The 26,422-nt window shown below is 38.0% G+C and overlaps 2 protein-coding genes across 3 annotated transcripts in view; one reads left to right on the top strand and one right to left on the bottom strand.

The window, feature by feature from the left end:
- LOC117289600 (protein DEFECTIVE IN EXINE FORMATION 1-like) overlaps positions 1-4,039 on the bottom strand; it is a 57,487-nt gene extending 53,448 nt beyond the window's left edge. For both annotated transcript variants that reach the window (XM_033770803.1, XM_033770811.1), the window contains exon 1: positions 3,735-4,039. In XM_033770803.1, the coding sequence (XP_033626694.1) occupies positions 3,735-3,868 (134 nt within the window). In that variant the 5' untranslated portion in view covers positions 3,869-4,039. The remainder of the gene's footprint in view (positions 1-3,734) is intronic.
- Positions 4,040-4,330: 291 nt separating this feature from the next.
- LOC117305893 (BRISC and BRCA1-A complex member 2-like) overlaps positions 4,331-26,422 on the top strand; it is a 31,545-nt gene continuing 9,453 nt past the window's right edge. Inside the window, exons 1-7 of the mRNA XM_033790806.1 lie at positions 4,331-4,500; positions 10,065-10,141; positions 11,689-11,786; positions 18,492-18,677; positions 23,405-23,476; positions 24,609-24,709; positions 25,361-25,460. Coding sequence (XP_033646697.1) covers positions 4,364-4,500; positions 10,065-10,141; positions 11,689-11,786; positions 18,492-18,677; positions 23,405-23,476; positions 24,609-24,709; positions 25,361-25,460 — 771 coding nt within the window. The 5' untranslated portion in view covers positions 4,331-4,363. The remainder of the gene's footprint in view (positions 4,501-10,064; positions 10,142-11,688; positions 11,787-18,491; positions 18,678-23,404; positions 23,477-24,608; positions 24,710-25,360; positions 25,461-26,422) is intronic.

The raw sequence follows: 26,422 nt of genomic DNA, 5'->3' as shown, positions 1-26,422 counted from the left end.
AGCGGGCGTAGCTAAACACAGGAATACGTATACGAAGAACTGAGGGAGGAATAATTAAACTTATCACAGTCCTTCCTTTATCTGTCTCTATTTTCAGTGGAGTTTATAAAAAAACGTACAACTTTAAATGTAAGAAGTTGCGTCGGCATTACTTTTTGTGTACGTTCATAGAGAACAGAGAATATTGGTAACATGTCGATTTTTAGCAGCAATTGTTTTACATTCATAAAATGAAGTTGCTAATCACTTTCGCGATTGTATAAGAAATAATATAACAGGCTATCTCTATCTCTCGTAATAATTTAAATATTTCAAGGTTGGCTAGGGCTCACTTATTTAAAAGTTAAACAGCCCAAAAATGTTTATCAAGTCAGCCATTTTCACAGCCGCGACAGAGTTTGCTAATTACAGAGCTTTTAAAGGGACATAGGTGAGAACAAATTGAAACAAATCTGTTTCTAATGAAAACAATCTTCGTTCGAACGAAGAGTAATCTGCGTTCGAACAAACATAATCTTCGTTCGAACGAAAAGAGACGTGCCTGCGTGCGTACCCTGATGAAGCATTGCCAACAGTGGCGCGGTCTATATGGGTGCACCCAGTAAATACATTTCCTATTCAACCAACGTTAAATACGGAGCTTTTAAAGGGACATAGGTATGAAAAAAAATTGAAACAAATCTGCGTTCGAACGAAAATAATCTTCGTGAGGGATAACTTTCCGTATGGCGCCACCACTTTTTCACTCATTTTTACAAAAAGGGATATATCAATCAGGTAAATTAGATGCTATATTATTTTATTTCGAATGAAAAAGTGGTGCCGCCATACGGAAACTTTTCCAATACATACGGATAATCTTCCGGACATCGCCACCAATTTATCCGCCGTTAATTAACTCCAAAACCACTGAATTTTTTTCTCACCTGAGAAGAAGGGTTACCGCATATATACATCCAGAAAAAAAAGAGAGAAAAATAACGAAACAGTTTGTAAACAAAGGTCAAAATTGGGCCGTTTTCGACTCCCAGTGACATCGAACTCCGCCATGTTTATGCTGTTTGTGTGTGTGAGTGTTGTTGTTCAACGCTCCAATCAGTCGGTCAGCGTCCATGCGCAAAGGAAAAAATCGCTAGGACTGATTCATTTCTGAAATGGGTACACTGAAATTATTTTGGGAAGGGAGGAGGGGAGGGAGGGAGGACGGAGGGAAATTCGAACAAACCACAAAATAACCACGTGCGTTTATGAAGGTAATGTTATGTTATAAGAATAGGCTGTTATGGTTTCAATACACTGACCGTCCTTGCATAATAAGCAGGTTGAACTAGTCTACGGGCCTGTACGGCGGGGGTATTGAGTCATCTCTTATTTTAGCCACCCAGCAAAAATAAGGGGAAATGAAGTCCAACATCCATGTAATGTATAATAATCCCTTTAAATTGCAGTTGGATGATATGGACATTTTGCCTTATTTGAACTTGGGGTCACCAGTTGCTTTTGAGTATGTTTTAGGTAAGGGATCATGTTGCATTATTAATCGAATATTTGTATGGGACGTTTTTCTTGGAAGTTATTTAAATTAATAAACGGTAATGTGTTGGTTGGTTAACTATGATTCTATCTTTGGATTTATTTGTCTGGCGTTTCTGCGGAGCAGTGCCTTAAATTAGGGTAGTCGTGAGAGTTGTCGGGGACGGTCCAATTCAAAAACGTTTCGGTGGTTTATACAACAGCAAGATGTCACTGAGGATTTGGTCGAAGTGGTCGACCAGGGCATTCTGACGGCGCCACATGTATTCGGCCAACCGGAAACCGAAGCCGTCGGTAGAGCTGGTAGCATGGGTGCTCGGCAGACTCCTCTTGATCTGCCACCACTGAATATTTTGAGTATGAGCGCCAGTGGTGGGATCAACGAAATTTAAGGAGTGATTTACCGTGAGATGAGTAAAATTTTCCTGACTGAGGCAATCATATGCTTTCCAACAGTCCGATATGATTGTGGATCCAGCGGCCACATTATTCCTTAATTAAAGGAATAAGGGTCGCTGAATCCCGCTTTGGCACCTCAATCAGGAAAATTTCCTTCGTCTCACGGCAAATGCCGCCTAACACCCACTTACCCTCGACCAAACGACCTCGGTTGTATTTCCGGCGACCGAATTTTGACTCGTCGATTTCGACCGTCATGCCCGGCCCACCAATCCCCTTGCTGCACCGTTCCTCAACGACACGAAGACAAACCTCGCGGCAAAAAGTGAACCAGTCCACGACAGTTTTACTACTGGTTTGTTCACCTTCGTGGACTGATGTTTCTCTAATTGCCGCAGAGGTTGTCGCTCGTGCCGCCCAGTAGTAGGTGAGCTTGAGGATTTTTTCAGTGACATCTTGCTGTGGCTAAACCAGCTGCCATGACGGATGCTGCAATTGCGAGACCGCTTCCGGCACCCCCGATGTGTGCACCGCCACGAGAACCCGTCGGCATGGTCCGTCTTCACGGACCATGTCAACGGGTGGCGGCAGTACCGGCAATCGGGGGCGTCGGCAATTAGTCCACGTTCTTTGCAGAACGCAATTGCAGCATCCGGCGTGGCAACAGTCTCAAACAATCTCTCAGCATTCCAAAAGGTATTCATGGTTCAACTTAGAAAGCATGACAAGATGACTTCAAGACTTCAAGAGCTTCCTTATATAGCCCAAAAGAACAATTGGGAGACTTTCTAAATAATTACTCTTGGTGATTACGTGCGTCCTCGGTGGAACTCCCCTCGGGACTCATACTAGTGGAACAATCCAAAATAACCTTTCACGTGACTGATGTGTGAAGGAGTTCGTCATTCAGGACGGTATGAATATTCAACTTATGCAAAGCACTGGACAATCACAGCTTATTTTAATATTCATTAAAATTACATATTCATTATGACCTTTATTGACCCAGGTAATGGCAAACACATCTAGGACAGACAACTAAATTTGGTATCAACGCCTCGTAGCCCGGTGGGTTAGGCTATGGACTATTGAATGTATAATAACTTGTTAACTCTGCTTTACAGGTTCGACTCCCAGTACTGCATTACATTATTTCAATGATTACTAACTATCCATTTCTTCCAGCATAGACACCAGATAGAGATACATGGAGACTGGATGAGAGAGAAGGCAGGATCGAGGAGAGAAGGGAGAAACGGGACCTGTAGTAGACAAATCACGGGGTGTTTTTTTACATAAATTTTATAGGTTTTTACTTTTTTTTTTTCTTTTTTTTTTTAACCGATCCCCTATAAAAACCACTTTTTCATCCTAGCCCAATCGATTGAAAACCTCCTCAGGTGCATAAAAAAAAAAAAAAAAAAAAAAAAAAAAAAAAAAAGGGCCGGAAGTTGGTGGCGACGACGTAAAATTTTTCCCAAACCAAATATACATTGATACCTCACCATGCAATGCCTCAAATCCTATAATAATAATAATAATAATAATAATAACGGTAATTTCTGGTGTTTTCCGGTAGTTTTCTGGTGTTTTCCGGTATTTTCCGGTGTTTACCGGTAGTTTTCCGGTAGTTTTCCGGTGTTTTCCAGTGTTCTCCGGTAGTTTTCCGGTAGTTTTCCGGTGTTTTCCTGTATTTTCTGGTGTTTTCCGGTAAATAGTGACACCGTTTAATTTAAATTGGGCCCTCTGTAAACATAACTTTATGTTCTCAGAAACCTACTACTAAAGTTAGTTTTTCAAACCTGCCGGTGTTACTGTTAATAATCTCCTCAGTCTCACTCTTCTCAGTCTTGATGCCAGATATCTCTGAATTCCACGACAGAAAAAAAATCAGCAGATCAGCAAGGAACAAATTTTGCATTACACCAGTCATCATGATCACTTCTTTTTATCTATGCTGCTAAGAATAAGATTGACTATACATTCCATGGGGTGTACGGTCAGTACCATCCCCGCGCCAATAAATGGCAGGCTAGGCAAGTAATAAAGTAACAACAGAACAAGAACAACAAATCAAAATATTTTTGTTGTTGTTTTTATTATGTTGATGCCTGCACAAGTTTGATAAAGTATGGTACCCATATCAGTTTTTATACTTCATACACTCCAAACTGCCAGTTACCACACTAAATACAAATAGCCTTTTTCACAATGATTTTTAATACGTTTATGTAAAAGTAAAAAACATTAAGTGTTTTTTAATGTTTTTAGCATCATAATTATACTTAACATACTAAATGTAATTTATTGTGCTATCAAATTGAATAAAATTAACTAAGTATGTAGTAAAAAATTATGTAAACTTTTATATTTTATATTTACAAATGGCCGCCCCCATTCAGGGATTAAGGAAGCTCTTTTTGGTTTTGTCATGGCGGCTACTGTCAGTTACACCGATATTTTAGACTTTTTGGATCCTCAGGTAGGGAAATATGTGGGCGCGTTACTGAGAGAAAATAATGTCGGTGTTTGTGGAGGACCGTTGCATGTACTAGAACCAAAAACTGGGTATGTATTCTGAAAACTAAATCACACTTTTTTGACATCACATAAGTTCATAACCCATTAGCTTGGCATAAAAAGCCAAATAGAGCATGACGCAACTTGTCAGGGTCGGGGGTCATTTCCAGGGTTCCCATGTCTGCACTAGTTGCGATAACTTTTATTTAATTCTGTATTTATTTTCCTTATTTCTTGCTTTTTTATAATTTATTTTTTCCTGTTAATGTTCTGTGTGCTATATATTGTAACTTGTTTGTTGTACCTTGTATTGGTCGAATAAATAATAATAATAATAATAATGATAACGCAACCCTCCTCCCGACGTCCGCCAACCAGGCCGGAGGGTTACGAGATTATTTTGATCGGCAATTAATGACAATCTGGTTCAACACACTTAATTTCGACAGCTAGTCACAAGATTTGTCCTATTTTTACCACTTTCAAAAATCAATATCTAATGAACACTCAAGTCAAAACACCTTTGAAACAATATTTTTGAAGAAAAAGGACAAAAACTTACCAGATCCCGGAGCGATTTCCCAGGTTTATATATTTTGAATTTGTCGCATCGCTTTGCAAACGCTTTATTTAGGCGCAGCGCCTGCATTGGCTTTAAATAACAATAGCTGGCATAAAAACTCCTGGATCTACGGCCGACAGGACTGACATTATGATTCCATACCGAGCATCAACGATACTGTCTGAATGTTGACAACAACACGTTCGGATAACTTCGAAAAAGGAGGAATTCCTCCTTTTTGGTCACGTGATTTTGGGTGATACCGGACCCTAAATTCAACAGAGCCTAGTCGGATATTTTTGGGTCTGGGAACCAGACTAAGACATAAAGAACCTATAGACGGACAGTAGGGGACGCCAAACTGTAATTTTGTACTTTCTCAAACCGTGGGCGGAAGTTAACGCGCTACCCGCTGCTTTTAGTACCTGTTTTGGTATAACCTTGAGGCAGTGGCCACACCGTCTTAATTATATTTAATAAATTTGCATGACATTATGACCCGATGCGAGATTGTAGCCTCAATCTGTAAGACAACACTTCATAAATAAACCATATATGACTGTTTGCAAATGTTGGGCGTTAAAATGTCATGTTTACAACTTTTTTCCCGGGAAATCCAGTCTAAACTCGCTTTGAAACGCAAGTTCATACTATGACCGTATTCTCCAGAAGACGATCAGAGCATACTGATCGAAACGTCGAGTTAATCAAACGATTCTTTTCAGAACCACCCCAACTCATTTAGAGATGGTTATTACATGGTGTTACCGCAAACTCTTCTATATACTATGACCGTGTTGCGTATGCTCGCGTCGAATGCACACCAAACAATCGCGTGTCAGTAGCACGTAAGTCTATGCGGTACGCGTCATCAGCGCCCGGCGCAAAACACGCACCGACGCGCCTTTTGGTCGGAAAGTGTGTGACGAACATATTTTTTTTATAAAATTCTTCTACTTTCAACGTTTTGGAGAAAGTTCAGAAAGAGGAGGAGAAACAGCAAACAACTAACGGCAGAAAAGGTAGCTAGCTAATGATCTTACATTGTTTCTTAGACTTTGGTGATTTGTTTACCCTAAAAACACACATTTTCTGTCGTCATCTCTTCACTCGCCCCATGCTTTAAAACACGTGTTTTGGTGTGTGTTTTCACAGATTTTGCCCACGGTTTGGGGTATAGTCTGGTGCCGTCACAATTACGGTATCTGGACGTTGATTTCCATAGGTGCTGTCCGTCTATAGGTTCTTTATGTCTGTGGACCTTATGCACATGACGTCATTACAGTAGGGTGCCCTCACCTAGAGGTCAAAAGGATGTTGTTCATTGGCCAATACTGTGCGCCACGCGTACTACAAATCCGTGCGTCTCGATTGTTTCGTCACCGTTTTTCCTCTAATAAGATGTTGGCTGGGTGACGTCAATGCATAAGGTCTACAGGCGTTGCGTGCACGAGATGATCGTAGGAGGTCCTGTTTTCAGAGGACTAGACACAAAACTCTAAATCCAAGTTAACGATGGATGTTGCTGCCAGTACAAGAAAGCTGCTGCATTTGCAGATGTTAGTTTTGCCAAGGAAGATTTGGGGTTTCCTGTTCAGAGGTACTATTATGGGTCAGAGCATGGCAAAGGCGAGTCAGATGGGGAGACTACATGTAGTGTTGTGAAGGCACAGACGAAGTATTTGCATGAGTTGAACATGTTATTAATATTATTTCATCAAAGGGGCAATAAAAAACTTGTATTGTTTCAACTCTGGTGCTTTTGTATTTTAATTAAGCATCAAACAAATGTTGGCAATATTAATAAATCACAACATAAAGTTAGCAAATGTCTTTTTACATGTGATTTTATTCACTTCCGAAGAAACCTAATGATGGAGACACTCAGTTTAGTTGAAGAAAATGGTCTTGAATATATATTTCTGGTTTCTATAGCAGTGTTTTGGAGGCAACTGTCAACAGCTGCTGTATGTTGCGGAGGTTACATAAATGTTAACATACATGTACCTCTGAAATACCTCTACAATGAATCAATCGTTTTTTCCCCAAGTTTTGAAGGGTCCAACACCTACATGTATGTAGGATGTACAACAATGTGAAGTGTTTTGTTCAACAAAAAGTTAGCAGAGTACATGAAGTGTTATTGTTATTGTTACTTCAAAGGCTCAGTAACAATAATAAGTGCTAATCAAATCTAACATCAAACATAAATCATCAAAATTACTTGAAAGGGTATTTACCTTTAGGAGTTTTACAAACTTTAATAACCCTTAAACCCAATTTTCTTTTATTCTACATGTACCTCCATAAATTTCAGTGTACATGTATTGGAACATGAGGAATTGATTAACATTGATTGCGATGGTAAATTTTGCCTCAAACAGGAACTGTGACATTAGGGAGACAATGAAATGTCCCAAATCACAGAGGCATAATTCAAAAAGCCAAACTTGCGGGACATATGCGTGCCAAATGTATAGTCCATGATAATACGTTTTAAATTTAGTTGGTAATAACATTTGTGATATTAAACTACACGTATAACCAATTTTAATCAACAATAAAAACAGATTTGTCTTGAAAGCAATCCCAGAAAAGTGCACTAGCATCGTTCTTCCGTAGAAGTACTTGCATGAAATTCTTACACTCTGAAATGTACTGCAAAAATGGAAAAAAGAGAGCAGATCATTGCAAAGATTTTATCAGAAATCCAACTTTGTACCCTGCTTGCTTACACATCCTAGAACTGTTTTCATCAAGTTATCGACCCTCTGAAATTCTTCGACGGTGCCGGGCTTGCTTTCAAGACAAATCTGTTTTTCTACATTTGTTAACTTTGTGTTGTGGTTTATTAATATTGCCAACATTTGTTGATGCTTAAGTAAAATGCAAAAGCACCAGAGTTGAAACAGTACAAGTTTGTTATTGCCCCTTTGATGGAATAATAACATGTTCAACTCATGCAAAAACTTTGTCCTGTGTTGATATTCTTTAACTCTTGTCGGAGGTGAGTTAACAATTATTTAACCTCCGAAACATATAGCCGTTGTTAACTCTAATCTCAGAAACACTGCTTTAGAAAGCAGAAATATATATTCAAGACCATTTTCTTCAAATATACTGAGTGTCTCCATTATGAGGTTCTTCAGAATTAAAAAAAACTATGTAAAACTTCCGCATCATTTGTTTACTTTATTAATACTGCCAACATTTGTTTGATGCTAAAGTATACGGCAAAAGCACCATAGTTGAAACAATGCAAATGTTTTATTGCCCCTTTGAAGGAATTATAACATGTTTGACTCTTGAAAATACCTTGTTCTGTGTAGTGATTCCTTAATTCTTGTCAGATGTATGTTAACACTTATGTAACCTCCGAAACATATAGCAATTGTTAACAGTAACCTCTGAAACACTGAATTAGAAAAGTTCCAACACTTGGACAGTTCATGGGTTTTTCATGTTTTCAGGTATGTTGGCTATAGTGAACACTGTTTGTACAGGGCACAAGACTCGGCCACTATCCTGGGAAAGTGTTATAAACTTAAAAATTGTGTGACAAATCCTGATTTTTACATTAAAATGGGATTCAATATTATTTCTTGAAAAAAATGTGCTTCAGTTTGAGGATTTCTGGTTTTTAGTTTGGAGCTTTTACTTATACTTTACAATAAAACTTGCCTAAATTTAATATGCAGACATTTAGTGTAATAATAAATCTTAACACAAAAAGTGCTATTTTTGTCAAATTTCAGGCATCAAATCAAGTTTACCATCATTTTTGGTAAATATAATGGATGAAACAAGCTCCAAAACCATTGATTTCCTAAAATACATTTCTCAACTAAGATTTGTATAATGAAAGCAGTTAAATTTAATAGGTTTGAAATTTTGGACCCTTGGAAACAAAGTTACACCACTGATTGTGAAAATGGCCTTATGCCTTTCCGTTCAAACCTGAAGTTGATAATTTAAAAGTTTATACTCAAGAACTGTAATAGTTAATAAGCAGGACAGTTCTTTTCAGAACTGAGAAGTCTCCAGAACACACGAACAATCTACTCCGCGGTAGTAGAATAAAGCAAGACAGTTCTCTAAGAACAAACTCTACCTGGCAAGTAGATACACACATTGTGTTACCGCAAACCAAATATATATTAAATAAATTTCTGTTAAAAAATGTTGGGTTTTTTTCCCGGAGCAAGATTTTTTTTTTTCCAGAGCAAGATTTGTTTTGCTCCAAATGTGGAATATTAAAGCCATTATACACTTTCGGAATAGAAACAACAAAAAAGTTCACCGATTTACAAATAACTTACAGGGTTTACAGAAGGTAGTGGTAAAAGACTTCTCTTGAAAAATTATTCCATGAAATGCTTTACTTTTTGAGAAAACATTAAAACAATTATCAATTCTCAACAACGAGAATTACGGATTAATAGTAAACACATGTCATGAGACGGCAAACCTTGCGGAACAAGGGTGGGTTTTCCCGTTATTTTCTCCCGACTCCGATGACCAATTGAGCCTAAATTTTCACAGGTTTGTTGTTTTATATATAAGTTGTGATACACAAAGTGTGGGCCGTGGACAACACTGTTTACCGAAAGTGTCCATTGGCTTTAAGACACTAATAACAACAAATTTAGCCGGTCGGTTATGAAGACAGAGTACAATGTAGTTTTAAAAACTTCAGAATTAGGTCTCATAGTTCAAACGTAGCCCCACATGTGGCAGGAAATACTGTTTGTTACAGCGCCAGGAGTGTCACTGGGTGACAGACATGGGTGCGCTAAATCAGAAGCCACAATTATTATTATTATTATTATTATGTACAATGTACATGTAAGTACATTTTAGTCAAAATTGCCATCAAAATTGACTAGCATGAAAACAGTAAAAATAAAGGAGAAAAAAGTAGGGTTTCTGTTTTAATCTTTGTGTACACATATTTACCTGTATGTACATTACATGTACCATTGTTTAGCATGATTACTAGTGCTCAACACCATTTCCATGGTTTTCAACTTTGAACTGATTTTCTTTGAAGGAGACATACCATTACACAGAGACATTGCTGTGATCGTTTCAAGATTCAGATTCCATTTGCTGGAAATACTTTGATATGTAAGTATTCTATTGATATTGGCTATACTAGCCCCCATTATTGGACCATAACTTGGATCCAACGATCACCTGTTTTAACATTTTGGTCACCATATGGAAAATGTACAAGTAGGGTCTGAGTAAAAGACCATTTAAAAAGATGGTAGGGTAAACTGGGATAATAAGAAGAAATCTGGTCCCTTTATACTTAATGGTGCATTGAATTAGGGAATAACAACTACGGACCAGGTCCTCACTGTGTGGCAATGTAAAGTAATAACTGGGCTGGTGGCTGGCGCGGCGGCGAGGTCCGTTAACATGCAGTGCCAGCCACCAACCAAAGTCATTACCACGCAGTGAAGACTGGGTCATCACACTGTTATTTCCATAAATAAATGCCCTTTAAACAAAAGGCTAAAACTGTCAAAATTTTGTGACTTTTCTCTTGGCGATATTCCATGTTAAGGTGCCATAATTAAGCTTTTGATGGCTCCGATCTCTTTCATGCATCAATGACATTACTGATGCTTTGGGACCAGTGACCAGTAAAATAATGGTCTGTTTAGCACCCTCAAAGGAGGCAGTTGATTCAACAATAACTGTTCTTTGTGCGCCAATGTCCAGTGTCGCTTTATGCATTACATCAATGAACTCGTACATGTGCGCAAAGTGTGCCAATGAAATTAAGAGGATCAGCATGCTATACGGCGCATAGGGCAAATGTAGCTGCTTTAGGTCGCTAGCTTCCAGAGCAAAGCTTTCTTTATCAAACGTAAATACATCCCCACGTGATCGAGTTTTGACAAATCAGAGTCTGCAAACTGTCCAAGGTATTTCTTAATATTTGTTAATTTACTTATGTGACAAGAGACCAGACTTGGGACATTACAAAAATAGGACCAATAATTCATACACCCAGCGCCTTGAACACCCAGCAGGGTGAATTTTTATTATTATTATTTCATCTTATCACAGCATGCAAAAGAAAGATCATATTTTCATTTGTGCCGGTACCTCCTTGAGTAGGGCTACGTCCCGTAGCCTTACACTCAAGGGTCTTTTTCAGGATCGTCGTTGTTCCCAAAAGCGCTGCATATTGTTATTATTATTAATATTGTTATTAATATCATTATTTCATCTTATCACAGCATGCAAAAGAAAGGTCATATTTTCATTTGTGCCTGTAACTCCTTGAGTCGGGCTACGTCCTGTAGCCTTAGATCTCGAGGGTCTTTTTCAGGATCCTCGCTGTTCCCAAAAGCGCCGCATATTATTATTATTAATATTATTATTAATATTATTATTTCATCTTATCACAGCATGCAAAAGACATGAAAGAAAGATCATATTTTCATTTGTGCTGGTAACTCCTTGAGTCGGGCTACGTCGAGGGTCTTTCTTAGGATCCTCGCTGTTCCCAACAGTGCCGCCTTATGCAACAGATCTATTCACTCTTAATATAACATTCCATCGCTAGTTTTTACCATTATTATTATATTATTTAAATGATGTTCTTGTTATTTCTTTCATGTATGCAACCTTTTTAATTTCAATGTTTACTACTACAGGGCAGGTCATGCTGGACAGTATGCATCCATCAGAGCCTCCTGATTTCATCTTTAATTCCCATGACTTCGGATTCATGCCTGATATAGAGGACATAAAGGTTAGTAAAATAACTGAGGATGTTGATCAACATCATCCTTGATCAAGCTTAAAGCCCATGTTGATTTTCGATGCTTGTGCCCCTCGATGCTTTTACCAATCACAACCACAGCTGTTACCCAAAAGACCTGCACAGGTCTACCATCATTTGAAGTTCTGCTTTGTGTATCTTGAGCATCAAAGTGTGAAGGGTGAACAGTGAATACAGAAGATTAGTGCACTAAAGAGATGCACCTGCCCATCCATTGGGCCGAATTCATAAAAAACTAGCAATTGTTTATAAGCACAGGCACTGAGCACCTGTCCATCCATTGTGGTTGCCATTGCTGGTTGATCCTATAGTAGTTGGGACCCTGGGGGTAGGGGGTAGGGAGATGCACCTGCCCATCCATTGGGCCAAATTCGTAAAAACTAGCAATTGCTTTTAAGCACAGGCACCGAGCAAAAGCAATAGTTCATCAGCAGAAGCTGAAGCAAAGGCAATTGATTAAAAATGTATATGTTGGGCGCTATCGGTCAATCTGAGCGATCAACCGATCGCGCTGCACTATCGACCGATCGCGCTGCGCTATTGAAATATCTATTGGTCTCGCAGCAATCGGTCGATCGCGCAACAATCGGTAGATCGCGCAACAATCGGTCGATCACGCAACAATCGGTCGATCGCGCAACATTCGGCAACGAACAATCGATCAAGTGGGAATGGCTCGGCGCGATCGGCCGATTGTGCAGGAGTTGTTTTGCGCGATTGGCCGATTGTGCAGGAATGGTTATGAACGAGCGGCCAATTGTGCAGGAATGGTTTTGCGCGATCGGCCAATTGTGCAGGAATTGTTTGGCGCGATCAGCCGATGTTCAGGGGCCGAATTCACAAAGATGTAACATTGATCGTAACTGCAAATCAATCGTAGTTGCTAACAAAATTGTGACGTCACAATATAAATCACTATGGTGATACTGAAAATTTGTCTTGCTATGAATTTTATTGCTTTGAGAAATCGCCCCAAGGAATGGTTTACCTGCACAATCGGTTGAACGGGCGAAACCATCCCTGCAAGATCGGTCGATCGCGCAAACACATTCGTGCACGATCGGTAGATCGCGCAAACTTTTTCCTGCACGATCGGTTGATCGCGCAAAACTTTTCATGCACTATCGGTCGATCGCGCAAACCCATTCCTGCACGATCGGTAGATCGCGCAAAGCCTTTCCTGCGCGGTCGGCTGTTAAGGGGAAAAAATACTTGTAGCGCGATCGGTCAATCGCGCAAAGATGTTCATTGCGCGATCGACCGATTGAAGGTTCTTAATAAAGCGCTATTCATGTGCGATGAAGCATGCGTTATTTAGGAGCTTAATAAAAGCAGTTTTGTAAAGGCTGCATAGAGTTGTGGTCAAAAGGTTGTCAAGAGAGGGAGAGTGTAGCTTTGGTCAAAATCTAGACTTGTGGACAAGTCGTTTATGGTCCCACGCGGTGAGTAGAAGTCGGCAACCAGAGTAGTGGGGAGTAGAAGTTGGCAACCAGCAGTTCGCAGTTAACGACTTGTCCACAAGTCTAGTCAAAATCATCCAAAAACATCCTGTGCTATAAGACAAATCTCCACTACCGAGTAGGAAGGAAATAGAAGGCACTTCAGGGTGCCAAAGCAACAATTGCTACAAACACTAGGAAACACAGGGATGACAAACAACATGTTGAAGAAGGTTGCCAACATGAAAGTAGTTGTACAAAGCTGTATGCGTTAGAAATAATTTGTAGGATTTGAAACTTTGCATGATGGAAGTAAGATATAGAAAAGCTTGCGGTAACACCATGTAATAACAATCTCTAAATGAGTTGGGGTGGTTCTGAAAAGAACCGTTGGATTAACTCGACGTTTCGATCAGTACATTGTATGCTCTGATCGTCTTCTGGAGAATGCTGGACTCTGATGCTGCATGCATGCTGCATGGCTCTCTCCAATCGCACAAGGACAAGAAGGACCCCTCCACCCGTGCCGGAGTCTATCGCATTCCATGCGAATGTGGTAAGGTTTATGTCGGGGAAACCGGGCGTAACCTTCCCACTAGACTTAAGGAACACCGAGCACACGGAAGGAGGGGGGACTTTGATAAATCCGCCATCGTCAAGCATTCCCACATCACTGACCACCGAGTGAACTGGGAAGCAGCAGAAATCATCGCTCCAATCCAGGCGTGGCACCCTAGACGCATCAGAGAGGCCATAGAGATCCACAAGCATGACACCGTACCCCAAGACATCGGCTTCCACATCAGCGACATCTGGCTCCCCCTTCTCCCGACCAATGGATCTTCTATATCCACGGTCACCCCCTAGGCCCCCAACCATTAGACTGCTTTGGGTCATCTATACCCTCAGTCACCTAGGCCCCACACCCTCACTATCCCCTGTGCTTGTTCCTACTGACACGGTTCAGTGAGCACACACCCCCCACACACCACCCAAGGCTCCACAACAGGTTTCACCACGCATCATCGAGTTCACTTCCCGCCTCTATTTCCCGCCTTCATGCATCACCGCTGATCCACCGCCCAGTACTTAAGCAGCATGCAGCATCAGAGTCCAGCATTCTCCAGAAGACGATCAGAGCATACTGATCGAAACGTTGAGTTAATCCAACAGTTCTTTTTAGAACCACCCCAACTCATTTAGAGATTGTTATTACATGGTGTTACTGCAAGCTTTTCTATAGAAATAATTTGATCAAGTATTGTTGGTTTTGTCATTCTATCTTACTGGATATTAAAGTCCCATTCATCATTGCAGAAAAATCTGCATTCCTCAAAAATAAAAAGTCAGTCGCATCACTTTATAACTTGTAACTATAAACCACCATGGGATTACAAATAACATGAAAGTGTTGAAAATTTCTCTGTACGTACCATTCTTTAAACAAGAACGCGGATGTCGAAATCTGCCTGTTTTTTATAAAAGAATATTAAGGTTTTGTTTATATTTATTTCCTGTTTCCAATCATCTTTTGGAATCCAAACACAACCCTTATAATTACGTGTGTGGGTGTGTGTGTGTGTGTGTGGGGGGGGGGGGCGGTAGTTGACTCCCAAAATGCAAAGAAATCAGCCAAAATAGTTTTTCAAGTCAAAGCATTTAGTTTATATCACTACAATTTAGAAAAACAAGTCTCAACTGTGATTATTATTTTATCATTATGCATTATGTTTTTACAAAACTGTTTCTGTCACAGCTGTATATAGAGCAAAAATAAGAACACTTTATGGCTGCAAAGTAAGAATGTGACAACAGGCACTGATAAGAAAAGGAGATCAAACATTTTGTTTGTCGAAACAAACAAAATTAATGATAGGGTGGATTGAATATTTCTTCTCAATTAATTCTTGGTTTGTACACCTTAGGCCGATGAAATCTTCTCTGTAAATTGTAAAATCACAAAAAAGCAAAAGGTCAAACTACCCTGTAAGGATCTTGCAACTCTGCAAGCTATTGCTGAGTAACACAAGCAAAAGGTTGTTGTTATGTATACGTATTTAGGCACTTGCTAATAAGGTGGCATTTGCTTGCAAAAAAATAAGCTTTTACTTTTTCTTCAAACTAACTAAAGCTTTTGCTTGCGAGCAACTGCTTAGTTTTTATGTACAAAGATGTAAGCAAAAGCCTAGAAAAAGCAATAGCTACTTTTTTATGAATTCGGCCCATTGTGGCTGCCATTGCAGGGTGAGGGCGTAGGGAGATGCACCTGTCCATCCAATGTGGCTTCCATTAATAATAATAATAATAATAATAAGACTTGTAATGCGAACGTATCCACCCTGCTGGGTGTTCAAGGGGCAGTAAAAACCAACCAAAAAAAAGAAAAAAAGAAAAAGAAAAACAGACACAACAAAATTAGTCCTTGAAAACCTGTGACATAAGATAAGTTTGAGAAGAGATTTGAATGTTGTGGTACAAAGACAAGATCTAAGATTAAGTGGCAGAGAGTTCCAAAAGAGGTGATAACACATACCCCTGTGAAACTCCAGTGCTTAAGGGGGTGTGTGTTATCACCTCTTTTGTTTTCATTGTTCACAAGTGACTTCAATGTTCAAAGTAGTTCTTGTATTGTGATTAAATATGCAGATGACACAGCCTTGACTGGATTAATTTCTGGCAATGATGAATCGGAGTATAGGACTGGAGTTTATCAGTTTGTTGATTGGTGTGAAATAAATAACTTAGTTCTTAACGTAAATAAAACAAAAGAAATGGTTTTAAACTATCAATAAAAACATTCAACCTGTACAACCTGTTAAATTAATGACATGTCTGTTGAAGTGGTAAAGGAATACAAGTGTCTGGGAACTGTAATTGATGATCAGCTGAACGGACCTCTAATACCACAAAAATCTAAAAGAAGGCTAATCAACGTTTATACTTTGTCAGGAAGCTGAAGTATTTTAATGTTAACACCCGGATTCTTAATCTATTTTATCAGAGTACTATTTTATCCTTGTTGACTTTTTGTGCAATCACTTGGTTGGTAATGCCTTTTTAGTTTTTAATAGGCAAAAACTAGTTCGCATTACCAAACAAGCCAGTAGGATTATTGGGTCAGATAATGACGGTCTTCGGGAATTAGTTAAGAATAGACTTATGAGTAAGTTCCACTGTATTCTGTCTGACAACACACATCCCCTTAACCCACTGATTGTTCACAACAAATCTGGTAGGATCCGTCAACTAAGCCTCAAGACTAACAGGTTCAAGAACTAATTTTTACCTATTGCTATCCATAATTTTAACTGTGATTTTGTTAGATAACTACAATGCATCCAGCCCTATGTACTGTCTTTTAATTGTTTATTATTGTTTTATTTGATTTTCTGGCATAACCTGTGCAATCGGGCCTCTTTTAGTTTGGGGAGGGGGTCCACTACTTTTTCATGTTTTAGCATTTGTTTCTTTGTTTGCTTGTTTTTTATATAAATTTTAATGATTTTTCTTAAATTAAGGTTTTTGTTTTATATGTGGTAATTATGTGGTATTGTGGTATAACTTGTGCAATTTTACATTTTAATATTTCATATTATGTTGCTGTACAATAGGATTGTTAATTTCATGTATTTTTATATACTTGACGAATAAACCATTCATTTCAATTCAATTCAATTCAGAACAATTCAAAACCCGGTTAAAAACATATCTGTTTGCTTTGTTCAATAATTGTTGATTTCCTTTTACAGCGCATAGGGACCTCACGATGATATGCGCTATATAAGAATGGTTTTATTATTATTATTATTATTATTATTATTATTATTATTATTATTATTATTATTATTATTATTATTATTATTATTATTATTATTATTATTATTATTATTATTATTATTATTATTATTATTATTATTATTATTATTATTATTATTATTATTATTATTATTATTATTATTATTATTATTATTATTATTATTATTATTATTATTATTATTATTATTATTATTATTATTATTATTATTATTATTATTATTATTTCATTTTATCACAGCATGCAAAAGAAAGATCTCATTTTCCTTTGTGCCGGTAACTCCTCGAGCCGGGCTACGTCCCGTAGCCTTAGATCTCAAGGGTCTTTCTCAGGATCCTCGCTGTTCCCAAAAGCGCTGCCTTTTGTAATAGATCTACCCTCACATTTGTCCCTATTTCATCTAGATTATTATTATTATTATTATTATTATTATTATTATTATTATTATTATTATTATTATTATTATTATTATTATTATTATTATTTCATTTTATCACAGCATGCAAAAGAAAGATCTCATTTTCCTTTGTGCCGGTAACTCCTCGAGTCGGGCTACGTCCCGTAGCCTTAGATCTCAAGGGTCTTTCTCAGGATCCTCGCTGTTCCCAAAAGCGCTGCCTTTATTATTATTATTATTATTAAGCGCTGCCTTTATTATTATTATTATTATTATTATTATTATTATTATTATTATTATTATTATTATTATTATTATTATTATTATTATTATTATTATTATTATTATTATTATTATTATTATTATTATTATTATTATTATTATTATTATTATTATTATTATTATTATTATTATTATATTATTATTATTATTATTATTATTATTATTATTATTATTATTATTATTATTATTATTATTATTATTATTATTATTATTATTATTATTATTATTATATTATTATTATTATTATTATTATATTATTATTATTATTATTATTATTATTATTATTATTATTATTATTATTATTATTATTATTATATTATTATTATTATTATTATTATTATTATTATTATTATTATTATTATTATTATTATTATTATTATTATTATTAATTCAATTCAAAGATTTGGAGTGGCGTATACAAATGCCTGATCACCTAAAGTAGCCCTTGATTTCCTAGATGGGTGATCCTAAACTACTATAAGTATTGATTAACTATTTGATTTTCTTGAATGTATGTATCTTTGAGTCAGTATTAAATTAATGTTTCCTGTCTGTGACAGGGAGATATCCCATAGTAGTTAGGGGGTCTGGGGGACGGGGTAGGGAGATGAGATGCACCTTGGTTAGTAAGCATGTTGCAACAGCTAACTCTATTTTCTGACAAACATAATACGTATAATACTAATATTATTTATTTTTATGTCTGACTTCTTCCAATATTTTAAAATCCCTCATCTCCTCAGAGTCTGGTGAACTGGGACGCTGGAGCTGAGAACTCATTGTCTCTTGTGATCAATGAGCTTTTGGTAGCTTATAAAGATCATCAGAGGAGCCTACTGAATGATCGGCTACAGTTTGAGTATACCTCTCTCCTTGAAACTGGCAAATTCACAACAATAGAGGTGCACCACAGCAGGAAAACACCAAGGGTAAGAAACAACACATTAAACTGACAGCAAACAAGCAAAATCATTTGTCATAAGAAAATCCCTCCCTCATATTTGAAGATACCTTTAAATAATGAGAGCAAATGAACTGTATGATAAATACATATTTTTTTAATGACTTGACATTTTAACCCAGCTAGGGTCTTTCACCAAGGCTAAAGCCCTTTTCTGACGAAGGAAATAAGCAGGGGGTCCATGGTCCTAAGAACACAACAGTGTTTCACTTCTTGTGAAATGTAACTCTGATCTGCACAAGCACAGGTCCCTAGTCTTTTTATGACTACGATTGAGACCAGCGACAAAAAATGCACAAGTGAAAAATACAATAACATAGTCTGTGCATAAGTTGTGTGAATGAACTCCACGCGCAAAACCAAGGACCCTGGTTTAACTGGAGCTACATGTACAAAGCATGTGTGCAAGAAAAAACAAATGATGCAAGTAAATCAAGATGCATGACACCGGTATACGATAACGTTGAAAACAAATTTATAAGTAGTGTGCTCGGCTCCTTCATGAGCAAGTTGTCAAGGTCGCTAAGATATTCTGAAAAGTTCACTCTCAAAAACCATTTGATTTTTCCTTAAAAAAAGGGCTAGATGTTTTTGAATAAAATTCTAGCAGTTAAGGGCTACTTCTAGACCTACACGCATGAGGTTCAAGACGATAGGGGAATGAGACTTTAGCGGAGCCAACCTTATAGTTCTAGATGTACAGTAGCATTTGATCAATAAGTTTCATGATCGAGAACGAAGCCGATAATAGAAAACTTCAGCATGCACAAAATAGTCTGTTGGGCATTGGTATGCCGCCCAATATTGTGCAGGGGTTGGTTGACTTCATTTCTGGTAGAAAGCAAAGAGTCAAATCAAAACAAACCCTCTCCACTTGGATTACTTTAAGTAAGTGGTGTCCCTGGGGGAACAATCTTAGCTCAATTATTTTTCTTTGTATCATCAACAATCACTGGGACAAAAACACTAAGGAGTCAAGAGTACTGAGTGATCTCCTTATGCAATACAATCTTCGATACAATTGACCACGATGTTCTCATCCAAAGACTGCATTCTAATTTTGGTATTGGGGGGGACAGCTTTAAACTGGATCAAATCCTACCTTCATAACCGTTCTCAACTAGTGCAAATTCAAGGGGAATCATCACCGGAGGCCAAAGTATAGTCCCGCAGGGCTCTGTCCTAGGTCCCGTTCTTTTCACCCTATATACATCGCCACTTGGTCAAATTGCAAGGAAACATCATTTACAATCACACTTCTTTGCTGACGACACACAATTGTACACAACTTTCAGTCCCAACTTGGTAGGTAATTATGACAACATCCTCTTGTTACTCACCAACTGCTTACATGACTTCTAAAGATGGATGCTTCGCAACTTTCTCAAATTCAATCCTTTAAAAACGAAGTTCATAATCATCTCCTCTCCACAACTGCGCAACAAAGTTCCCATCCAACACATTCAGATTGGCGATACCCTGGACACACCCAGCACAGAGATCTCGGCATGTATGAAATCTCGGCATGCTCTTTGACCAGTGCATGACCCTAGAAAAAAAAAATTCTCGTGTCTGCCAATCTTCCTACAAACACTTCAGACGCATCGCTAAGATCAGACGTCTACTTTCCATGAAGGCAGTAGAGCAGCTCATCCATGCGTTTATCACTTCCAAACTGGACTTCTGTAAGAGTCTGCTTGCTGGCCTTCCACAGAGCACACTGCAACGTCTCCAATCTGTTGAGAACCCTGCAGCACGTCTCTTGACTGGAAACAAAATGCATGACTACATCACTCCCATCCTTTATAATCTACATTGGCTTCCGATCAACCAACGCCTCAAGTTCAAAATAGTCATTCTTACTTTGAAGGCACTCCAAGGTTTAGCCCCACTCTACATTCAAAACATGTTGACTCCCCATACTACAAGACCAGGTCTTAGATTCACAAGCAACATTCTCCTTGTTCCCCGTTCTCGTCTAGCCAGCTACTGGGACAGGTTTTTTTCCTTTACAGCACCCAGGCTCTGGAATTCACTTCCTGAAAACCTCAGGGAAATACATAATATCTCCATCTTCAGCAGCAACTCAAGGCACACCTGTTCACACTTCCTCTCTAAGGACTACACAACATATCACGATGCTTTGTCTATTCTTAACTCGAAGAAAACAACTCTATAGGATTTGAGGCATTGCATGGTGAGATACCAATGTATATTTGGTTTGCAGTAACACCATGTGTGTATCTATTGCAGTTTGTTCTTAGAGAACTGTCTTGCTATATTCTACTACCACGGAGTAGATATTCGGAGGTTCTGCCTTTTTAACTATTACCTGGGCGGATGGTATAGAAAATAGGCTGGGACTACTACTTTAGCTTATAGGATCGTGATTAACTGTACTACTGCGGAGTCAGTTCTTAAATTGGTCTCAGTGTTTCAACTAGCTTGGTCTAGTCATCGTCAGGAGACTGAAGAGGTAAGAGAAGAGTGGGCTTATTTATATGGGTTCAGAGGATCCAGTGCAAGTCAATCAATGCTCTGATTGGTTGTGTGGTTGGCGGGCTCATGGCTATTGTTAGGGTTGCCAGGCTAAAAGAACATAAAGCACACAGCAGCAGAGGGGAATGTGACAAATCTGCAATTGTCAAACACTCCACCGATTTAGACCATGTCATAGATTGGGATCAGGCTTGAATCATAGCACCTGAGAGACATTGGTATACAAGGTGTATAAGGGAAGCTATTGAAATACATGTACACAGACACGACACTGTGCCACTAGATATCAGTTATTTCATAAGCAGTATTTGGCCTACATGTACTATCCTACCACCCTCCTCCTCTAACAACCCCCAGTCTACTGACATGCCTCACTACACCCAGGGGGTTTCTCAAACAATGGGCAACCCTAACAATAGCCCTGAGCCTGCCATCCACTCAACCAGTGTATCCTACCACCCTCCTCCTCTAACAACCCCCAGTCTACTGACATGCCTCACTACACCCAAGGGGTTTCTCACACAATGGGCAACCCTAACAATGGCCCTGAGGCTGCCAACCACCAATCAGAGCATTGATTGACTCTCACTCTGCTGTCAATTTGCAGAGAAGGCAAGCGCTTCTGTGAGATTTTCGAGGTGAAAACAACTCGTCAATGCAATTTCTGGGAAGAGCCATGTTTAACTGTAAAACCAACAGATTCCAAGATAGCCCCTTGCTCTACCTCACCAATCTCCTGAATACCTAAACCATTTTAATGTTGTATTGCTAATTTTTTTCTGGTTTGTACAGTCTGTTTGTACATTTCTGCCAGGCCTTTGTTTGGGGATTTGTATAATATTTTCATTATGCATTTTCTATTTTAAAGCTTTTAATAATTATTGTAATATTTTTAACGATTGTGTAACATGTCACAATTTACCGGTAAGCTGCAATGACATTTTAAAATAAATAAACCATTGAGGAGGGCATGCTAAAATAATCGTTAAAGTAGCGCATTACTCACGTTGTCAACATTCAGTGGTAAGAGTTTGCACTCCCTTTTTTACAAGCAGTTGTCATTCACATTTTTTTTAGTTTTGTTGTATGAACAAAACAAATATTCTTTAGGGGTTTCAGTTCACGACAGCGCGTGAAAATGCTTGTGAAAGGCAGTGGACACTATGGTAATTGTCAAAGACTAGCCTTCACAGTTGGTGTATCTGAACATATGCATAAAATAACTAACCTGTGAAAATTTGAGCTCATTCGGTCATCGCACTTGCAAGATAATAATGAAAGAAAAAAACACCCTTGTCACACGAATATGTGTGCGTTTAGATGGTTGATTTCGAGACCTCAAGTTCTAAATCTGAGGTCTCGAAATCAAATTCGTGGAAAATTGCTTCTTTCTCGAAAACAATGGCACTGCAGAGGGAGCCGTTTCTCACAATGTTTTATACCATCAACCTCTCCCCATTACTCGTCCCCAAGTAAGGTTTAATGCCAATAATTATTTTGAGTAATTACCTGTCCGCTGCCTTTAACCAACACATGCACTAGCAAATGTTATGCTAGCTGTGTACATATTAGTGAAACGGACAATAAACAATGTTGAACTTTGACACCCCCAATGATGAAGTTTCTGTGACATGGGATGTTGTTTTCTGCGTCATGTGAAAGTTCGTGTTCCAGTTTGAAAGGTCGTGTTCCAGTTTGACCAACTCCTTGGTCAAGACAACTGGTGCCCGAGACCAAGGACCCTACTTTGCCTTTGTCGTGTGAAGGGCTGAAGTGTTGTCACAACCCAAACACATACATTGTAAGAATTTACTATAAATATAAATATGAATAGTAAACTTGCGGGTACAACCATGTGTAAATCTCTTTTGAGGGAGTGTTGGCTCTGAAAAGAGCGGGTTTGGTCTTCATATTTATATTGTAGTTTTTCTTATTCTCCACACCATAAACAGCTTCAAACACATTATGTACAAACGTTGTAGATCTGTGTTACATACCCTCTGCAGACATCCCTTTGTCTAATGGGCTTAAATGAACTGTGTCATCATGATCAAAGCAGCCTATGGCTGTACATGGAATTCTAATTTCTTATTACCCATTTGCTGCATGCGCCATACTCTTTCCATATTGATACTTTAGGGAGGGTGTGTTCATTCACATTTGATAGTTTTGTTGTAATTCTTTGTTTAATTCCAGGGGCCATTGACTGTTAATTTCCTAATCAGATTACCTGTGGACTTCTCAAACATACCTGAATTCATTACAAAGGTAAAACTTATTCCATCTCAAGTGAGGCTTTTCATTATCCTTACAACATTACTGTTAACCCAAACCTTTATGTAGAAGTCCAAATCCTGTGTGCCCAGCCTCTTGGCTTTTTGTTAAGTAGTAGAGTGTCTTCAATAAAGTGACACGTTGCCTTGGATCAAGCAAGTTGGTCTTTGAAAAGCATTTGAATTGTTGTTTATGAAATGCATATTGTTGGTAGAAAGATGCTTTTAAAGTAGAATATAATGATCCATACAAATGTGCCAAAAATTGCACAGTTTTCCTTTATGTTGTGAACTAACACGGCAATTTCGAGGCATATTAATTTGGGTTTTAATATTCTACTTAAACACCTTTCTAACCAATGCATTTTATACCAAACAGTTACAAATGCTTTTCATATACCAACTTGCCCGATCCAAGGCAACTTGTCCCTTTCAGGTCCACAGTTACAGGCACTGGACACCTTTGATAATTGTCAAAGACCAGTATTCTCATTTGGTGTATCCCAACATGTGCATAAAACAACAAACCTTTTAAAATTTGGGCTCAATTGGTCATCGAAGTTACAAGAAAATAATGAAAGAAAAAAGAGGTATTGATAAGAGTTGCATGTGTAGATAAGGCTAACCCATGGTAGCGAAGCTTCTCTACATTGTGACATGAAATACACAGTGAATGCAATGAACTCACATGATGCATTCAGTCATGTCAGGGGTCATGGAACTGTTCATACCAATACAGGCTGCCACATGTTCCATGGTCAAGTATGCAGATGACACTTCACTTACAGGATTCATTACTCATGAGGATGAGATGGGGTATAGATATGCAATTGCCAAGTTTGTTAATTGGTGCAAAGAAAATTTTCTGGTTTTAAATGCAAACAAAATTAAGGAAATTGTATATTTGATTTTCGGAAAAATACGACAGAGATCGAGCCTGTAAACATAAATGGTGGTGATATTGAAATGGTCACTGAACATAAATACCTTGGTTTTTAATCTGGGTTTTAAAACCTTCATTTTCCTCAAAATAAACTCCTGCATTTTTCAAACTTGTGAGAACTGGTGCACTGCTGAACTCTTCTGCAAAGTGTTGCTGATTATTGTTATTCTTTGTTTGTTTTCAGGACAACCCTGGAGAAGATGCAGCTATATTATTAGTTAGTTTCCAAAATCAAGAAGCTACCAAAGTTTCACCTCAGCTATATTTGTCTCCCCGAGTTGAACAGTAAGTTTGATTGTTCATGCCCGATAATTATAGCCATTATACAAAACCGATTTACAAACAACTTACAGGGTTTACAGAAGGTAATGGTGAAAGACTTCTCTTGAAATATTATTCCATGAAGTGCTTTACTTTTCGAGAAAACATTAAAACAACTTTCAATTCTCGTTGTCGAGAATTACGGATTTATTTTAAACACATGTCATGACATGGCGAAACGTGCGGAAACAAGGGTGGGTTTTCCCCGTTATTTTCTCCCGACCCCGATGACCGATTGAGCTTAAATTTTCACAGGTTTGTTGATTTTTATATCAGCTGTGATACACGAAGTGTGGGCCTTTGGAGAATACTGTTTACCGAAAGTGTCCAATGGCTTTAAGCAATTTACTTGATCTACTGTGGATATGATTTGTTTTCCACACAACAGTGGAAACATTAGTTTATTAATACAATGGTAGAGGACATGACAAAATGTTCAAAAAATGTGTCCTTAATGTATCTATTAAATTGTTTACCTTTCGTATTGGGGGCAGGGGTGGGGCCGGAAAAAAATTCCAGTTCTAGGAATAAAACAACGCTCTAAAGTTAAATTTGAATCTAATGTGTATACATTTTCTATAGATGCTTTATGTGAACTTTATTTTGTTACCACAGTGCGCTTGGTGGAGCAGCCTCTTTGCGAATACCTGTTTTCCAGAATGGTGGTTGTCTGATGGACTATGTTCCTAATGTCTTTCAGCTACTTGAAAACATGGTTAGTGTTTATGACGTACATCATTTATAAAGTTATTTATTATGCACTTTACTAAGACTGGTAGGCCTTCCACTAATATTACCCCTGTTTAAGGGGAGACTTCAGCGAAGAAAACAATAGAAAACTCTCCCATTGTAATATGAAGCATTTTTTTAATAATAATAATAATAATAATAATAAAGACAATTGTAAAGTGCCTAATGCAAAAGCCTATAAGAGAATAAAGAGAACAATGAAATATAAAAGAGATAAAGATACATAACAACACAAGTAAGCAGATTCAAATAAGCAGCTTCAAACAAATGAGTTTTTAACAGAGACTTAAAACAGTTTAAAGAACTAGCCAGGCGAATATGGACAGGAACACTGTTCCAAAGAAATGGAGTAGTGTAAGATAAAGATCTTTGACCATTCCAAAAAATTGTAGAATCTCTTGAAGTTGTGGTAAGCAATCACTGTTGAGATGATTGTAAAGGCTGAGTGGGGGAATAATAGTGAACAAGTTCAGATAAATAAGCAGGAGATGTTTGAGCTTTGAAAGTTATCAAAACACTGTTATAAACTGTACAAAACTTAACCAGGAACCAATGCAATCATATTAGCACTGGTGTAATAAGGTGTGAACAAGGTAACCAAGAACAAGTTCCGTGCTTGTATTTTAGCAAGGTCTTTATCAGGGAGTTCATACAGAAGAGAGATAAAGGAATCAAGTCTAGTTGTGATGAAAGCCTGAACAAGACGAAGAGTAGCTTTATCTAGGTAGCAGTGAATCTGTGCTATTTTTAGGATAGCCATGAGAGCTGCCTCAACTCCTTAGTTCAGCAGTGTACAGCAGTCATATGGGTGCCCAGGTTGCTAAATCATTCATACTAACAATGTCTTCTTTTGCAATAATAGTTATCAAAATAGGTTTTATATTCATAATTACCCAAGTATGTTTATCCATTTTGATTGGTTGAGAA

This window comes from Asterias rubens, chromosome 1, assembly GCF_902459465.1.
Source record: "Asterias rubens chromosome 1, eAstRub1.3, whole genome shotgun sequence".
NCBI lineage: Eukaryota > Metazoa > Echinodermata > Asteroidea > Forcipulatida > Asteriidae > Asterias > Asterias rubens.
Note: the sequence above shows the minus strand (reverse complement) of the source record. Positions and strands in the feature narration are given on the sequence as shown.